Source organism: Bos grunniens, chromosome 16 (assembly GCF_055505025.1).
Source record: "Bos grunniens cultivar Pamir isolate PY7600 chromosome 16, Bosgru_T2T1.0, whole genome shotgun sequence".
Classification (NCBI taxonomy): domain Eukaryota; kingdom Metazoa; phylum Chordata; class Mammalia; order Artiodactyla; family Bovidae; genus Bos; species Bos grunniens.
The window spans coordinates 46,137,526-46,157,585 of record NC_141180.1 but is presented as its reverse complement, the minus strand read 5'-3'; the positions used below and the strand labels follow the sequence as shown (position 1 = coordinate 46,157,585).

The window sequence follows — 20,060 nt, the reverse complement described above, 5'->3', positions numbered from 1 at the left end:
TGGGCCTTTCTGGTAGATTTTCATTATTTGTAGAGATGTTACACTGCTTGAGTCATTAAATCAGTTTTGTAAAGGACTGACCTAAACATTTTTCTGTAGTTTCTTTTTAAGTAAAAATAAATTTCCTAAACTTTGAGCAGGCACGGCTCATGGGGGCTTCTCAGCTGTTTGCTGCTGTCGTTGCTTTCTCAGTGTTCAAAGTATACTCAGGCAGTATCCTGCTGAGATTTCTTGGCCAACTCTTCCTCTTCCTTTGTGTCTACTGTCTCTTTCCCACTCAAGCTTTTGTTTTACTTGCCAGCAGTTTCTCTTCTGTGGGGGACCCTGTTCCCCTAGAAGGGAGCCTTGGCAAATACGGGAAATCATCTCAAAAGTTCACATGGACTACACTGCTTCAGTCCTTCAGATATAATTGCAGGCCTCTCGCACTCACTCACCATTGGGTTGCATAACAGTTTTAAATGCTGTTTGCAACTTAGTCTGCTCTGTGTTTCAACAATTATTCTGTAAGTTCTGTTCTCATGTCCATTAGATGACCTATTACCATTCTCTACTTCTCCCATATAGATGTCAGTACCTCCTTGCAGTCTTATGGCTGTTGGTGGCTTGTCTTCACCTACTTACATTTTGGGATTTAAATACATGATGCCATCTGAATTTGTTGTAATGTTGTTCACTGGTATTTTGACTTTGTCATCCAGTTGCGGTTATGTGGGGGTTCGGAGACTGAAAAACTACAGCACTGTTGCCATTTCCCTTTCTCAATTTGTTCTGTAATAGGAAACATTCACAGAAAGTTCCATTTTGCTTTTGTTCTTTGTATAGCCTTTTCCAGATTTTGAGAAAAAAATTGTCTCCATTTAAAATTTTTATGCTGTTTCTTAAAACATTATGTTTTTTTCCACTTGGACTCTTTATCCAAGTCCTCTACTAAGTCTCATAAAAATTAAACTGCTCTGAATCCCTTTCATTTATCCTCTATATCTCAGACACTTTTATAACTGTTTTACTTCTGGTCAGACTGTCACTTCACTTCCTTACTTCAGATCTTCACTTGCATACCTGGTTTTGGTTCCCATCTATTTCTTTGCAGAGTATGGACAAATCATCGATTCTGTAGCTTTAGTAGTAATATCTTACATCACACCTAGGACATAAGTTTTAAATATAAGTTAAGGAATTTTTAGCCTACACTTCAAAACAGATATACAAGAGAAACAGGCTATTTTGGAAGTTTAAGAATATGAATGATATAAGTAGTTCCTTTCATAAGATGCTGAAAGCAATTTTCCTTCACTGTCAATCTGTAACCTACCAAGCTCTTCAGGGATGACAGAGCACTGTCCCATTTATGCAGTGATCTTTAACCCTTCCAACTACCCCTCCCATCCCAGCAACCATATTTCCAATTCAACCCTGAAAGACAAGAAAGGCAGGTGGAAAAAAATGAAAACATGGAAAAGTATAGTAAATTCTTATAGTACAAAATGATCACAGAATTGTGGTTTTCCATTTACCATCTTTGTATTTGACAACATTATAGAAATCTTTAGAATAGATTTTTGTTTCTTTAGAATAGATTTTTGTTTTAAAACTATGTATTTTGGCTGCACTGGGACCTAGTTGCAGCATGGGGACCCTTAGTTGTGGCAAGTGGGATCTAGTTCCCTGATCAGGGGTCGAACCCAGGTCCCCTGCATTGGGTGCAAGGAGTCTTAGCCACTGTACCACAGGGAAAGTAGGAGAGTAGATTTTCCAAAGTTCTTTCTCTAGTTAGCTTCTTATAAAAATATAAAAAGCCAAACAAGAACAGTTACAAAATTATTATAAAAAATTGTGTTCTATTTAAAATAAATAGCATAGATCTAAGAACAAATCTTTCAGAATGGCCTCATTTCCAAACAGGACTCGAAATTGATAGAGATTCTCTTGCAGGCAACAGTCTCCCAGCTGCTTGCGTTTACTGGAATAGTGCTCTCTGAACAAGCATACATTCAGAATTGTTAAATATATCCTCTTCTTCTGGAGTTAGCTGGATGTTATCTTTGACTGGAGACAGGGGATCTGGCTTCTTACAAGAAGGAAGCTTTTCAGAATCTCTGCAAAATATAATAAAATGAATTTGGTGTTTTTATGGTAGTGTTTATTCGATAATAATCTGCCTGGACAAAATAGAGGTATATAAAGAGGATAAGAACCTCTACTGTATAATTTCTCTCAGTTCATTATGTAACACAATCAAATTCTCCTCTGAGTACGCCCCACAGAATTTGAGTTTTGCTTCTTAGTACCCATTCCTGCTTTCTAAATCATCTTTCAAAGGAGGTACCACACCACTACTAAACAGACACTAGCTAAGGTAGAATGATTTCAGTAAACAAACTTTAGTTTTTTTCTTTCTAGCATCCTTCTCAAGTCTGGCTGAGAAGCAGCGTGAGTGAAGCATGAACAAACGTTTAAGCCCTATCTTTTCACTCCTTCCCCTCTCCCAACTTTTGGTAGGAAGTTCTACGTCTATAAAAACTAATCCTATTCCCAAGACCCTTTTGGGGGGTTTGTAATATTTAAAACTATTTTCATAATAGTATTTAGACTTTATCTACTTTTCATACTGTGCTGATACTTGTATCAATAACCTAAAAAAAGACACTTGTGTTGATAATAAGTAAAGCTGCTGACAATGAATCAACACAGTATCACCAAACTGTTTAAGAAATATTGATAGTACTAAAAGAAAAGTCAGTCTCACTATGGAAATTCAAATTTAATTATTTAGCAAAGGGCTTGTCTAAAATGAACAGAGATTGTTTGTTATTTCTAAGGAAAAAAAAAAAAAAACCTAACAGCATTAGTTGCCAGAGACAAAAATTCAAGCTTTCCAGTGAAAATTAGAATTTTGGAAAACTTATATCTGCCCCTTGACGCCTTCCCAATACTTAAAAGACTGCTGGCAAGACTGTGATTTTTAAAAATATTGTATAATGAAATGTGTCAACAATTGAAAGATAAGCACAACTCAGTAAGTCCACATTTTTCAAATGATTTACACCAATGTTATAAAATTATGAATGAGTAAAAGATGAACACCAAAATACAATATGAGCCAGTAGACTGTAATATATAAAAATCAATTAATATGGTTTCATATCCTATATTACAACTTTTGAGAAACTACCACGTACTGAATTTTGGTGTAATATAAAAGAAGAAAAATTAAAATTAAATAAAAAATGCTATTATGCTAAAGTGCATTTACATGTGGGACCAGATTTTCTTCATATAACTCAACCAAAACATAACAAATCAAACAAAGAAGCAGATATAAGAATGCAGTTCAGTTACATTAAATTGGACAGAAAAGATCTGCAAAAATGTAAAACAATGTCATTCTCACTTTTGTTTTGAAAAACATAGTTTTGTAAAAATATACTATCAATTTTAAGATGAAATGAGATTGTTGTTATTTTAAAACAAATAAATATTTTCTAAATGTCCCTTTTAATAACAGATTAAAAACAGATATAACCCATATAAAGCAAAGTACTTTTGGGCTCTCAGTAATTTTTAAGACTATAAAGTGTTCCTAAAGGCAAAAAGCTTGAGAACTGCTGCTATATGGTTTAATCTAGACTTTACACAATGTAAGTAAAAATTAATTGTCCAGCACTTATTACAAAGTATTTCCACTAATACTATCTCAACTGATTGTGATAACAATATCTACTAGGTAAAGTTTAATCTTTGGCCACCTCATGCGAAGAGATGACTCATTGGAAAAGACCCTGATGCTGGGAGGGATTGGGGGCAGGAGGAGAAGGGGACGACAGAGGATGAGATGGCTGGATGGCATCACTGACTTGATGAACGTGAGTCTGAGTGAACTCCAGGAGTTGGTGATGGACAGGGAGGCCTGGCGTGCTGCAATTCATGGGGTCGCAAAGAGTCGGACACAACTGAGAGACTGAACTGAACTGAACTGAATGCTGGGAAAGCTTGAAGGTGGGAGGAGAAGGGGACAACAGAGGATGAGATGGCTGGATGGCATCACTGACTCGATGGACGTTGAGTCTGAGTGAACTCCGGGAGTTGGTGATGGACAGGGAGGCCTGGCGTGCTGCGATTCATGGGATCGCAGAGTCGGACACGACTGAGCGACTGAACTGAACTGAACTGAAAGTTTAATCTTATCATCCCATGTAAGTCACCTCCCCCGACCCCTTTCTCTTTGCTTTTATTCTTGGCACATTTGCTGTAATAAGAACAAGAAAATAAATTAACTATAAAGTCATGCTACTCTGTGGTTAATTTTGTTGTCTATCGGAAGTAAAGCGGTTCAAAAAATGTAGATATATGCCAGGTCAACTCTCTTAAAAGAGTTTGCCATATACCATAGAAATCTGGCTAATTCATCATAAAAACTCATAAACTCATTGATTCTTCCCATTTTAGATGAGGTAATTTAGGGAAACAAACTGCCTTAAGTCCAGAAGTAACCATACAGCATTATCTTTCCGTTCTCAAGTCTGAAACAACTTTTAGAAGGAAAAAAAGCTGAGGCACTTAAGCCCTGGAAAAGTAGTTTGCTTAACAACATAGAGACCCCAAAGCCAGACTGAGAACTGAGGTTTTCAGTTGGCCATCTTTTCACTAAAAAGAAGATACAGAAACTGAGACTACATATTCTTACAAAGAGTCAGTTACAGGGACCAGAGGAAATTAAAGCTCTTAGGGTAAGAGAAAAAGAAACTGATTCATATGAAAATAGAAAGAGGAGACAGGAATTAAGATTATAGAAAAAAAATGATTTATACTATTTTAGAATCAGTAACACGGTAACTCACTTTTTAAATACAAAATTTTTCCAGAGTTCATTGATTTTGATCTGCAGTCCTGGCTTGTTCTCGGCATTGTGATGATTTCTCTTATGGACACTTGGTGGCTTCTTGCTCAGCCCGCTGGCTCTGGCAGGTACTAAAGGTTTGATCTTGGTTGTAGAAAGATTGTCCACAGAACTGGATTTATACAGCCCAGGAATCTGAAGATTAAATGCTTGTTTTAATACTACTGTGTTAAAACAAACTACCTTTAATCTCAAACTTTATACACTGAAACAAAATTATTTATACACTGGAACAAAAAATAACCTATAATCAATGTGCAAAAGTGGGTTTAGGTCTGCAAAACTTATATAATATTTTTAACAGGTGATCCATGTACCTAAATTCAAGAGTTACAAAAGAAAAGACAGAAAAGTGAGTCTCTCTTGCTTCGTCACTGCGTTTAGGCAATTGCTATTACTGGTTTCCTGTGCAATGACTGAATTCATTTACATACACACACCACATGACTGGCAGCATACTAAAAATTGTGTCATACTACAATGTGTACTTTTTTTCCTTGCTTAATATATCTTGATTTTACCAAGTAATGTATCTTGAAGATTTTTCCATTTCACATATAGAGCTGAATTTTGTTTTGAATAGGCTGCTTATCTTTTCCATTGTATATATGTACCATAATTTACTTAAACAGATCTCTGCTGACATTTAAGTTGATCTATTGATTTTTAATTGAGGTAGAATTTACAATATTGTATTAATTTTAAGGGTACAGCAAAGTGACTCAGTTATATACACATATATATTATATATATATTCTTTTCAGATTCTTTTCCCTTATAGGTTATCACAAGATACTGAGTATATTTCCCTGTGCTATACAGTAGGTCCTTGTTATTTTATATAGGCAATGGCACCCCACTCCAGTACTCTTGCCTGGAAAATCCCATGGGCGGAGGAGCCTGGTGGGCTGCAGTCCATGGGGTCGCTGAGAGTTGGACACGACTGAGCGACTTCACTTTCACTTTTCCCTTTCATGTATTAGAGAAGGAAATGGCAACCCACTCCAGTGTTCTTGCCTGGAGATTCCCAGGGATGGGGGAGCCTGGTGGGCTGCCGTCTATGGGGCCGCACAGAGTTGGACACGACTGAAGCGACTTAGCAGCAGTAGCAGCAGTGTGTATATGCTCATCCCCAACACTTAGCTTATGTCCCTACCCTACTTTCCCCACTATCCCCTTTGGCAACTTAAGTTTGTTTTCTATGTCTGTGACTCTATTCCTGATTTGTAAATCAGTTCATGTGTATCATTTTTTAAAAAAGATTCCATGATTAAATGATGTCATATGATATTTGTCTTTATCTGCGCCTTGAATCCATTGACTTGTATGCTGCTAGAAATGTGGAGCCATTAAAGTTTTGTTACTGTTTTTTTTTAGGACAGTATGAGTGTGGTAATATAAAACAAGGATTTAAAATTGATGAACCTAGTAGAGGGTGTATAAAGAATGGACAGATTCACACCTGAAAGACGAAATATTAAATTAGGATGTTGGTGATAGGAAAAAAGGAGAACAAGAAATAAGACAGAGAAAGAAACAGGATTTAGATAGGTATAGATGTCCTGATTGTTTTTCTTTAGCCCTTGAAAAAGAAGGATCTAGCTCGATGTTATAAAGAAAGAGGACAACCCTAAGATTTTGAAACTAAGTGACACAGAGCAAATATTACTACAGCTGATAAGTGCTTTAAGAAGCACTGGTTATAGGTTAAAAAAGAAAGATGAGTTTGATTTTATATACTGAAGATGGACACCAGGGAGCAAGAGGGAAGGTTCATCTGGGGAGCTGTCACCAAAACAGAAGTGTCAGTTAAAACACTGACAATGCAAATCTGAAAGTATAATAATAATAAAAAGATGATGGTTTAATGTTCAGACGTAACTTCTTTTGAGAAAGTACTTTCTATATCTTTAGTCCTATCACTGCAAATAATTTTAATATCTTTCCAGACTTTTTACCATGATTATACAAACATGGGCTTCCCTGGAGGTTCAGAAGGTAAAGAATCTGCCTGCAGTGCAGGAGATCTGGGTTCAGTCTCTGGGTCGGGAAGATCCCCTGGAGAAAGGAATGGCAACCCACTATAGCATTCTTGCCTGGAAAATCCCATGGACAGAAGAGCCTGGTGGGCTACAGTCCGTGGGGTCACAGAGTCGGATACGACTAAGTGACTAACACACACACACACATACAAACATACACAATATGCGTATTGTCAAGAGTTTAAGCAAACAAAAACACCATGCTATACATATTATTTAATAGTATGGTTTCCCTTTTCATTCAAAAATGATATGGAAATTTTTACAACACAGGATCTGTTTGAAAAAGTCTTTCTCACTCAGAGATTTTTAAAAGAAACTTATATTTTCTGTTGGCTCAGCTAGTAAAGAATCCATCTGCAGTGCAGGAGACCTGGATTTGATCCCTAGGTTGGCAAGATCCCTGGAGAAGAGAATAGCTACCCACTCCAGTATTCTGGCCTGGAGAAGTCCTTGGACTATACAGTTCATATACATCTAGTCCTTGGACTATACAGCTCATACTTTTGGGGGTCCCCAAAAAGTCGGACATGACTGGGCAACTTTCACTTTATATTTACATATTTTGCATTTATATCCTTAATATCTTTCAGTTTTATATTTACATAGTATGAGATATGACCTTCTTTCAAATAGATGTACTAGTCACTTATTAAAAATATTTGTAAAGTTTCTATGCTTTTACAAATAAACATAAGAAAGTAACATTATTAACTATATAAATATAGCTTTCTTATATAAGAAAAATAATATATGTCCACTAAAACCAACAAAGTATTTAATGTATTTCACCCATTTATTTTTTAGATATTTAGATTTTTCCCCCCAATTTTTCACTATTGCAACCAATGCAAGAATAAGTTGTCTTGTATTTAAATTCTCATTATCTCTTTAGGCTCAAGTTCTAGAATGTACTTACTGGGTTAAATTATTTGAACTCTTTCAAATTGCTTTCCAGAAATGGCACTGCAATTCTTATTCTCCTCAATATGATTATCTTAAGTAATTATTATCCTAATTAATTATTGGGATAATTAATCATACCAATTAATAGGATTATGATATCTTAAATGTGATTATTCATCTCAGCACTTTATACCCTTATAAAATCAGTAAATTAAAAACTTTTGGAAAAATAAGAGGTAAGAAATTATATTTTATTACTTTGCTGCTAAGTCACTTCAGTCATGTCTGACTCTGTGCGACCCCATAGACGGCAGCCCACCAGGCTCCCCTGTCCCTGGAATTCTCCAGGCAAGAACACTGGAGTTGGTTGCCATTTCCTCCTCCAATGCATGAAAGTGAAAAGTGAAAGTGAAGTCGCTCAGTCGTGTCTGACTCTTAGCAACCCCATGGACTGCAGCCTACTAGGCTCCTCCATCCATGGAAATTTTCCAGGCAAGAGTACTGGAGTGGGGTGCCATTGCCTTACTTTAATTTGTGTTATTTGATTACTAATGAGGTTGAACATGCTTTTATATGTTAATCATCCACTTGGGCTTTTTGCTTTTGTGATCTCTGTTCATGTCTCTTGCCCGTTTTTAAGTTAGGAATTAGTATTTTGATACTGGCAAGACACTTAATACATAAAATGGGCTTTTGACTTATGAGCTTTCACTATGCAGGCACACAAATATTTATATAGTCTGACTGAAAAAAACCCTTGACTTATCAGGGACCCAGTTTCTAGAAGGCCTTTTTGCAATACACATCAAAGCTTTATATCATACCTGCCCTTGGACCAGTAATACCACTCCACAGAATTCATCCCCATGAAAAATTAAGAACGTGTATAGTACTCAAACATTTATCAACAAAATCTTCATTGCAGTACTGTTTGGTATAACAAAAATGTTTAGAGTAAAGGACAAACATAAGAAGATTAGTTAAACCCACACCATGGCATATTTTAGTCATTATAAGTAATGTTACTTAAGTACATGAAATAGATCTTTAAATACTATAAAGAAAAAAAAAAAGCAAGTTTCACAACTTAAACACCTATTAGGTTGGCCAAAATGTTCATTAGGTTTTTTCCATAAGATGGCTCTAATAGCACTTCCTTGTCTATAACTTCATTTGAAACAATTTTGTTAGATAGCATTGTGACAGCTTTCATATTAGTGTGCTTAAAAAAAAAAATAGTGAATTTCTGTGCAGTCATTTTAATATTGAAGATGGAATTTAAAAAATAGTTTTGGCAATATTATACTTTATTATTCCCTGATAGCTCAGTTGGTAAAGAATCCACCTGCAATGCAGGAGACCCTGGTTTGATTTCTGGGTCAGGAAGACCCGCTGGAGAAGGGATAGGCTACCCACTCCAGTATTCTTGGGCTTCCCTTGTGGCTCAGGTGGTAAAGAATCCACCTGCAATGCAGGAGACCTGGCTTCAATCTCTGGATTGGGAAGATCACCTGGAGAAGGGAAAGGCTACCCACTCCAGCATTCTGGTCTGGAGAATTCCATGGACTGTATAGTTCATGGGGTTGCAAAGAGTTGGAGATGACTGAGCAACTTTCACTTTCATTTTTCACTTTTCATTCCAGGAAAGGTAAAAATTTCTTGCTAGATGAAGATCCACGGTCAGGTAGACCAATTCAAGTTGACAGTGATCAAAGGGAGATGTAAACTGAGATCAAAGTTATACCACACAGGAGATAGCTCACTCACATACTCAAATATCCAAATCACATGTTGAAAATCATATGCACCAGCTTGCTTATTTTAATTGCTTTGAAGTTTAGGTTCCATATAAGTGAAAAAAAAAAAACCTTGACAGTATTTATGCATGTGATTTTCTACTTAAACATAATTAAAACATTCTGTTATAAAAACAAATTGTGACAGGCAATCAAAAGTGGACACTGTTCAACAATGTGGAACAGAAGAGATCACGGAACAGAAGAACTACCAACCATACTGAAGGACAGTCTTTATCCAAAGAAAGTGATGTATACCTGTGGCGGATTCATTTTGATATTTGGCAAAACTAATACAATTATGTAAAGTTTAAAAATACAATAAAATTAAAAAAAAAAAGAAAGTGATGTGCATACGGTGGAATTGGAAAGGAGTCCTTTATTGTGAGTTCCTTCTGGAAAACCAAACAATTAATTCCAACAAGTACTGCTCCCAACTGGACCAACTGAAAGCAGCACTAGATGAAAAGAGTCAACAGAAAACGTGTCATCTTCCATCAGGATACCACAAGGTTTCTTTGATGACCAGGCAAAAATTTACAGCTAGACTGGTTTTCTGATTTAACTGCCACATTCAGATATTATAACTTCGGATTTTCATTTATTTTGGTCTTTATAAAATTTTGAAAATAATGTACCTGGAACAATTCTTTATTCAAAATGATAAAAAGTTTTGGGAAGATAGAGTTACGAAGTTGCCTGGAAAATAGCAGAAGGTAGTGGAACAAAACAATGAATATGTTGTTCAATAAAGTTCTTGGTGAAAATGAAAAATGTGTCTTTTATTTTTACCTAAAAACCGAAGGAACGTTTTGGCCAACCCGATACAAATCAAGTACAAATATGGTCTTAAAGATTTGAAGGTAGACATTTTTGTGTAAATAAGAATACAGGCACTTTGAGTTTTAAATTTGCTTATATACATATTTCCTGGTAATAAGCATGCCCTGCTTCTGAAATTTAAAAGTAATTTATATAAGTGTTTTACCTTGTTTCTTAGAGGCGTGTCTTTCTTCGAAAAATGAAACAAGTGTAGCTTGGATTTCTGATTACCTTGTTTATCAAGTGACTTAAAATTGCAATCAGATTCCTAGATCCCCAAGATCGAAAAATAAAGCAAAATTAGATTTTTACTATCAAGATTTTATGACAACTGACCAATATTCAACAAAACATAAAACAAGTAAATTGAGAAAAATCAGTGTAAATAAAATGTAACTTCTCAGAAGAAAAAAAGTATTAAAAGCATGAAATACAATAAAAGAAAATTAATGTGGAAAGAATGATCTTTGCCAGTCTCACTACAGAAAACTAGTAAGAAATTTCAGCTGGAGAAGTAAATTGTATAAAATATAAATTAAAAAGCTCTAAGTGGGGTCTCCAGAACCAGAAGGAGCACACAGCTCTTCTTAAAATTGAAGGTGTTTATAACTGGTGGCTGAGATGGTAAAGAATCTGCCTGCAATGCAGGAGACCCGGGTTTGACTCCTGGGTTGGGATGACCCCCTGGAGAAGGGAATGGCAATTCACTCTAGTATTCTTGCCTGGAGAATTCCATGGACAGAGGAGCCTGGTGGGCTATGTCCATGGGGTCACGAAGAGTTGGACATGACTGAGCGGACATATGCCTGAGATGAAATTGACTTCTACCCAGGCAAGAGATATGCTTCTGTGTGTACAAAGCAAAGAACAATGCTCAACAAAATCACAGTAATCTGGGGAAAAGCAACTCATGTTCATGGAAACAATGGCACGCTTCATGCCAAATTTCTAAGCAACCTTCTTGCGTAAGCCATCGGATACAGAATCCATGTGATGCTGCACCCTTTCAAGGACTTTAGAAAGTAAATAAATAAATTCAGGAGACTTTACATTTCTGCATTTTTCAAGAGGATTTAAAATATATATATATATATTTATCTTGGGATTCTACATAGCATTATATACTTAAAAAGCAATCCAAAAGTCAAAAATATTCCTTTAATTTGGATTGTAACTTACAGAAACACTAACATTCCTTGCTCATAGTAGTGATGACTCTGGGCTATATTGTTTCTTAAAAGAAAGATCAACAGTAAGATCCTAAGATTAATTAACCTCAAATAGGGTTAATGAACTTAATAAACATAGAGTATACAGTTGTTGCTTTTCACAGTGAACCACCAATGGAAATCTCCAATGCATTTTCTTCAGAATCATACAGTAAAAATTATATTCAAAATGAAACGTCAGTCACACTCTAAAACATTTTCTGAATAAAGAAAGATAACATAATTTTTAAGTTACCTGTTATTGTCCCAATTGTTTGACCATTAATCCTTTTATCCTAAGGGAAATTTACCACATCTGGTGGCAAGAGATGATTTAAAGAAAGATTTTTAGTTTAGTTTGTTTTTTTTTTTGGTGAGGGGAGAGAATTTATGTTTCTATAACTGTAAGCACAAAAATGATTGCCCAGAAGACAGACATGTGGAGAGTTTTGTCAGCATGACGAGCTCTTAGGCTGTGAGCTGGTAAGCAAGCTTTACAAAGTTAGTAAAACAGGAAGATGTCTATTGCAAAAGGAACAAAAATACCCTAAAGGAGTTCAGAGGACTTGAAAGTATCCTCACAGAAAGAAAAACACCAATACAGTATACTAACATATATATATGGAATTTAGAAAGATGGTAACAATAACCCTGTGTACGAGACAGCAAAATAGACACTGATGTATAGAACAGTCTTTTGGCCTCTGTGGGAGAGGGAGAGGGTGGGATGATTTGGGAGAATGGCATTGAAATATGTATAATATCATATATGAAATGAGTCGCCAGTCCAGGTTCGATGCACGATACTGGATGTTTGGGGCTGGTGCACTGGGACGACCCAGAGGGATGGTATGGGGAGGGAGGAGGGTTCAGGATGGGGAACACATGTATACCTGTGGCAGATTCATTTTGATATATGGCAAAACCAATATAATATTGTAAAGTTAAATAAAATAAAATTAAAAAAAAAAAAAAAAGAAAGAAAGATGTTCAAGAAACAACTGTGATGGAAACCAAATAGTGCCCCGAGAAAAATGCAGTAAGACGTGGAAAATGAAAAAGATGGCATTAAAATGGAGGCTCATATTAAAAGAAACAGTCTTTAAAACAGTATGGATAAACTGAACACAAAGTGAGTGAACAGGAAAAGAGTAGCAAAAGTCTCAAGGGTTTGGTTTGGCATTTTGTTGTTGTTTAGTTGCCAAGTCCTATCCAATTCCTTTGCAACCCCACGGACTGTACCCCACCAGGCTCCTCTGTCCATGGAATTTACTAGGTGAGTACTGAAGTGGGTTGCCGGTTCTTTTCCAGGGGATCTTCCTGACCGAGGGATTAAAACCTGCATCTCCTGCATTACAGGCAGATTCTTCACAGATGAACCACCAGGGAAGCCCCTCTTACTTAAAAAACTGGAATGGATTTTGGATTTGAAGACATTAACTGATTTCAGCTTTCCCTAAATGAAAATTTGTTTCCACATTTTAACTAGGCTTTTTTCTTTGAGTCCAATACAACTCAAGTTTCCTTTAGGAACCTGAATAAAATATTTTTCTTTTGATAAACACAAGATATACTGATTTACTGGACTTCCCAGGTAGCGCAGTAGTAAAGAATCCACCTGCCAATGCGGGAGACACAAAAGATGTGGGTTTTATCTCTGGGTCAGGAAGATCCCTTGGAGAAGGAAATGGCAACCTGCTCCAGTATTCTTGCCTGGAAAATTCCATGGACAGAGGAGCCTGGTGGGCTACAGTCCATGGGGTCGAAAAAGAGTTGGACACAACTGAGCAACGGACCACAGGTACACAGAGACATACTGATTTCTTAGATGTTTAATATTCAGGATTATCAGACCTCAAAATTCTGTCAAATATTACCAAGGTTATAATTGTTCTTACAACTTGGTAACTACAGTTGTGAACATAAAATGAAGTATGTGAAATTAGTAAATTTGAGATAACTCAGATTTAAAGAATGCTCTTATGCCATCATGTCATTTTAAAATATGACATCACTGGGTCTTCCTAGTAGTTATTTGGAGCTTTGATTTTATTTAAGTAAGAATAAAGCTATTTTATGAATAAGAAAAAATGGCTAGGATGCTTTTATTAATTTAAACAGAATAACATAAAATCCCTTACATTACTATCTTGTTTTATCATAAAGGGGACTTACAACAAGAATAATAAGAGTAAAAAATTTATATATTTCTTAAGTATTAAAACTTAAGACAAACACCACACGTTAATAGGGTCATTTAGTTATAAGGTTTCAAACATTGTCTGAAGGATTTAAATATTAAATTTATAATAACTTCAATAAGCTTATCATTCTTAGGTCTTAAGTGTTCCACAACTTGAGACACTTATCAGTGGAACACATAAGTGATGATTCAAGATATACAGCTAGATTAAAAGTATAAGAGTCTAAAATATGAAAGATACAGAGAAGTCCTTCAGGTGAGTAAAACATGAACTTTCTATACAGTAAGGTCTAGAGTGAAAAATTAGAACAACCAATTATTTCCGTAACACGGGCACAGTTTCCTCAATTACCTGATTAACACCCTATTTTCTCTTACATATGAATTTGAAACCAAAGGCTTCAGAATGTGACTTACGTCTGAATCTGAATCCTTACTAGAAGGCTGAGAAAGTTTTGATGCGTTTAAATTGTGTGGTGACAAGTCCATGCTTTCCTGAGACTGTGAAGAGCAACCCACGTCATGTAAGGGATGTGATTCATCACTTGACTCCTCGCTTTTTAACGGAGCTACATCAGACTTCTCAGTATTCTCAGGCAGAGAGGTGGAAGAATCACTCTTTCTCCGGAACTGCTGCAGTGCTGTGCTTGGAGAGGGGCTCGGAGTTCTTGAAATATCTCCAAGACTTCCAGACCAACTGAAACAACTTCTTAGTGTCCCCGAGGTGGGTGGTGATATGGTCCTCGTGAATGTGCTGGTCTTAAAAGACTGAGACTCTTCAGCCATCACAGTCACGTCATCTGGAATCTGCTCACTGGAATTATGCGATACACTGGTATCAACCAACTTCTTGTCCTCTAGACAATCTGGTTCACCTGCATCGGTTTCTTTATCTGTGACAGCAGTTTCAGCTAGAGGCTGGCTGCTTGCTTTCTTTGATATACAGTCAGCAGAATCCAGAGAATTGGAAAAAAACCTAACAGAAAAAAACAGCAGAAACAATGCAGAAATATTTGAGTTTGCTCACGAAGGTGAGAACATTCATAATGGAAAGATGGTTGCTTCTTTTTAAAAATAAATATATTAATTTCATAAATAAATATATTTTACACATGGCTGATCCGCCTGCCAATGCAGGAGCCACAAAAGCTGTGGGTTTGATCCCTGGGTTGGGAAGATACCCTGGAGCAGGTAATAGGAACCCACTCCAGTGCTCTTGGAAAATGCCATGGACAAAGGAGCCTGACAGGCTACAGTCCATGAGGTCACAAAAGAGTAGGACACAACTGAGCAGACATGCATGACACTCAAATATTTGAACAGATAAAGAAATATGCAACAGAAAGGACACTTAATAACTATTGTCTCTTATTCTGTAATTTGAATACAAATTAAATAAATTAATTAAAATACTAGTAAAATGAATTAGCTATTTACCTCTCATTTTAGCTTAACTCCTAGTAGTAAACTGTCTGGGAACTTGTAGTAGCATACTAATCTAACTAATCTAACAGAGCCCAAGCTTTTTATATACCCTAAATATTTCTATACTATTTTAAATATTGAGGTTAAGACTTCCAAATCAATTACTAAATTCTATATTTCTAAAGAGGTACTACTTACTCAGGGTAGTAGCTTTAAGAAACTCATTTTAAAAACTCCAATATAAATGAAACAAAGATTGCATCATTACTCGGAAGGATGTATTCAAGTAGCATTTTTAGGTTTAAAAAGGAAATCCTGGAGCGTATGATGGGTTAAATATGAAACTTACAAAGAATGTACCTCAATAAGCATTAATTCAAAACCAAGATGATAAGCTGAATATTTACTAAATGCTCGAGAGTAAAAATCCTCTTGGCTTTTCATCAAATCATTAGCTCATGTGTGTGGGTATAAGGCAGAAAGGAAGCAGCATGTGAAAGGAAAAGTCTTATCTGGTTTTTCATTGAGCAGAAAACATTAGCTCCTTTATCTGATCACATAGTTCATTTTTCAGCAAACAATCACCTCTATGATACCCAAACATTTTTCTATGTATTATTTCATAGGTAAGATAAATTAGAATAACAGAGCCCAAGGTTGTAAAATTAATCAGCTAAAGAACAGAGGATGATGGGTGGATGGCATCACCAACTCAAGGGACATGAGTCTGAGCAAACTCCAGGAGACGGTGAAGGACAGGGAAGCCTGGTATTCTGCAGTCCATGGGGTCGCAGAGAGTCGGACATGACTGGGTGACTGAACAACAAAGAACAGAATTAAAACCCAGAACTCCTCCCAGTTCATGGTTGCTTCTTTCCAAATAGCCTGTGGTGTTACTTAACTAGATCTCAAAAAATAAATATGCATTACTCTAGGATAAGTATCTATATAATAAAGATAAAGACTTAAAACAGACTTTCAAAAGACAGGCAATTGGAGACAAACTTTTGCATATTTAATACACTTCCTGTTATGTTACATCAAAAAGAATGGGGTGGGAACGACCACTGGCATATATGTTAGTGACTGGGCACCTATGCCAGCTGTCTGATTCACATAACTGCCGCTAGTCTTGGAACAGTCTTATACATATTATCTTCTATATATTATCTAACCCATATTTTATAGTTAAAAAAATAGGCTTAAAGAAGTTAAATGGCACGTGAAAGTCTAAGTAAAGAACAGAGTGACAATCCAATCCGGGCCGACCTGACTGTGTGCTCCTTTCAACGCACCACTACACGGTATGGCTAATCAACTACGACTGGGAGTCTTTCCTAGCACTGTTACTAACTGCACAACCCTGGGAAAGTTTCTTAACCTCTTAGAGCCGCAATGTCTGAGCCCAAAATAGAGAAAATAACTCTGAGCTGAATATCTCATAATACTGTTGTGAAGAATAACATATAAAAAAATCTTGAAAATCAGCTGAGAAAACTAATTTAATAATATCTAGTTATTATTAGATATTGTTATATAATCTAGATCAGAAAATTATACCTCAGAAGTTTCACTCACAATTATTATTTCACAGGAAGTTGATGCAGAAAAAAAATATTTTTCTAAGCTTTTCTTAATACATCCTCTGAACTATTAGTGAAACATCTCACTAAACTAGGTAAAGCAGCTATTTACAGCTTCGAATGAAGATTTCGTTAAGCTTCCACAATGACTCAACAGCCAAGACCTGAAGAGATACACAGACATTCTTCTCATTTGTTTTGCTTGTTTGTGCTCAGTCATGTCCAACTCTTTGTGACTCCTGTAGCCCGCCAGGCTCCTCTGTCCATAGAATCTTCCAGGTAGGAATACTGGAGTGGATTGCCATTTCATTCTCATTAGCTGTCTCCAAAGAGGCAGAAAAAGGAAATTCTATTTTTACCCAAAAGGAAAGATAAAACACAAATTTCAAAAATTTCTCCAAATGACAGAATTCAACTTTCTAGAATGTATAAAGCAACACATATCATCTAGAAACCCATTTTCCATTTGTGCAGCCATGTTTTCATTATTGCATTGTTAACAAACACCTTTAATGAGGGTGTTAATTCCTTCTTTAACAAAGGAAGAATCAAAATGATCATTTCACTGCACTGTGAATGTTTCCTTGAGAAGATCTGATGGGAGAAGGGTTTGACACATCCCCTAAAAGGAGCTTAGGGATTTACCAGTGGTTCATTCCTTCATGACCATTTCCCATCATCATGGTTAGACAAAATTGGCTGCAACCTAACTTATTAAACTTGAAAAAAAAAAAAAATCACATTCTAAGTCTTTTGGAGAAATACAGAAGCTGATAAATTTTCCTTTTCTTAGAACTCCGGGAGTTGGTGATGGACAGGGAGGCCTGGCGTGCTACAAGTCATGGGGTCACAAAGAGTAGGACACGACTGAGTGACTGATCTGATCTGATCTGAAAGTTACTAATTCCTGTTTCTAGTTGTGGCACTACTATCCGAATTCAATGAAACAGAGCTATTCATTGTATGTCTACCATCTACTGGGCACTATTTTACATACTTTACTTAGGTTAATAATTTAACTCCATCAGCAATCCTAAGATTGCTATACTTGAAGAAACTGAAGCACCTAGAAATTAACTTGCCCAAGTCAAACATCTCATGAGTAAACAGGACAGGATTCAAAATCCAGGTGGTCTAACCCCAGGGTCCAAATTCCTAACCCCTAAGTTATATTGACTCTTCAAATTCTTATCTTCACTAGCAGGGACTATGACAACAGCCATTGGCCCTCTAGAATCCACTCTTTACAGTGTGTTCAGAGTGGTCCATCTCGGGGTCTCCAACCTCCGTGGCCTGTTTGGACTAGTGAAGTCACTCAGTTGTGTCCGACTCTTTGTGACCCCATGGACTGTAGCCTACCAGGCTCTTCTGTCCATGGGATTTTCCAGGCAAGAGTACTGGAGTGGGGTGCCATTTCCTTCTCCAGGGGATCTTCCCAACACAGGGATCGAACCCGGGTCTCCCACATTGTAAGCAGACGCTTTTACCGTCTGAGCCACCAGGGAAGGCCTGTTTGGAACCAGGCCACAAAGTAAGAGGTAAACGAAGGGTGGATGAGCAAGTGAAGCTTCACTTGTATTTATAGTCACTCTGCATTGCTCACATTACCGCCTGAGCTCTGCCTCCTGTCAGATCACTGGTGGCATTAGATTTTCATAGAAGCGAGAACTCTACCGTGAACTGTGCACGTGAGCGATCTAGGCTGCGTGCTCCTTATAAGAATCTAATGCCTAATGATCTAAGGTGGAACTGAGGTGGTGACGCTAGCTTTGGGCAGCGGCTGCAAATAGAGATTATCACAGGCAGAGATATACAGAGATCAAACAAATCACACGCTTGCAGACTTATATCAAAACCCTATCAGTGATGGCAAGTGACAATTATGCTGCATCTGGTGGCAAGCTTTATAGTGGTGAGTGAGTTGATATACTTCAGTTGTACACGTACATCTGGTAGCAGGCTTTAAGTCAGAATGCAATGCTTATTTTTAGTTCATGTGTGGCCTGCCCATTATTTTATTTACCACCTCTAATTCCTTGCCTCTTTTCCACCCTGTACACTTGTCTCAGTCAGTTTTGGTAAGCCCACAGGCTAACCCTAGTGAAAATGAGTAAAAAACAAACATTACTGGGGAACTTCTTTGAAAAGGGGGAAAGACCCAATGATGAAACAGCAGAACACTCTAAGACTGCCAACAAAAAGAAACCTGCATTTAAAAGAAAATACCAAGAGTCCTACCTAAATTATGGGTTCATTGAAACATGCAATTCACATTCTCCAGGTCTGCTTTGTATAATATGTGGTGATTAGCTATCTAGAGAAGCCATGAAACCTTCAAAACTACTTTGCCACATGGAGACCAAGCACCCGGGATCAAAAGACAAGCCTCTGGAGATTCAAAAGAAAAAAAATGTGAACATGAAGAAGAGAAGCAATTCTTGAAGGCCACCACTTCATTAAGTGTGTCTACACTGAGAGCATCATTCTTAGTGGCTGACTGCAAGGCTAAAGTTAAGAAGCCCTTTACTCTTGGTGAGGAGTTGATCCCGCTAAGGACACTTGTCATGAACTTTGGTGGCACAGGTTCCCCTTTAGGCTAGCACCATAACTAGACAAACTGATGAAACAGCAGAGGATATTGAGGCATAATTGTTAGAGAGGATTAATGAGTCACCATGGTACACAATCCAGGTTGACAAGTCTACCGATGTTGACAAGACAACAATGCCTGTTTTTGTGTGATCTGTTTTTTAGGAGGATGTGCATGAGGATATGTTATGTGCACTTCTGTTGGCAATCAACACCACAGCTGCAAAACTAAAGTCTCTGACTGATTACATATCAGGAAAACTGGTCATTTTGTGTTGAGATATGCACAGATGGAGCGGCTGCCATGACTGGACAGCTTTCTGGTTCCACTACATGGGTCAAAGAGCTCATTTCTGAATATGAGTCTGTGTACTGTGTCATCCATAGAGAAATGCTGGCTAGCTGAAAAATATCACCTGAACTTAACGTTTTGCAGGATGTGATTAAAATAATGTGATTAAAGTACACACCTTTAATTCAAGTCTATTTGCACAACTCTGTGAAGAGATGGACACACGTCTTCTCTTATATACAGAAGTGAGGTGGTTTTCTAAAGGTAGATCACTGGCTAGAGTTTCTGAGTTAT

General features: G+C 36.9%; 1 protein-coding gene across 5 annotated transcripts in view; it reads right to left on the bottom strand.

Annotated features, from left to right (window-relative positions):
• Positions 1–1,505: 1,505 nt before the first annotated feature.
• EXO1 (exonuclease 1) overlaps positions 1,506–20,060 on the bottom strand; it is a 43,952-nt gene continuing 25,397 nt past the window's right edge. For all 5 annotated transcript variants that reach the window (XM_086342679.1, XM_086342682.1, XM_086342678.1 and 2 more), the window contains exons 12-15: positions 14,295–14,853; positions 10,633–10,734; positions 4,842–5,035; positions 1,506–2,099 (exon numbers count right to left, since the gene is read on the bottom strand). In XM_086342679.1, coding sequence (XP_086198805.1) covers positions 1,961–2,099; positions 4,842–5,035; positions 10,633–10,734; positions 14,295–14,853 — 994 coding nt within the window. In that variant the 3' untranslated portion in view covers positions 1,506–1,960. The remainder of the gene's footprint in view (positions 2,100–4,841; positions 5,036–10,632; positions 10,735–14,294; positions 14,854–20,060) is intronic.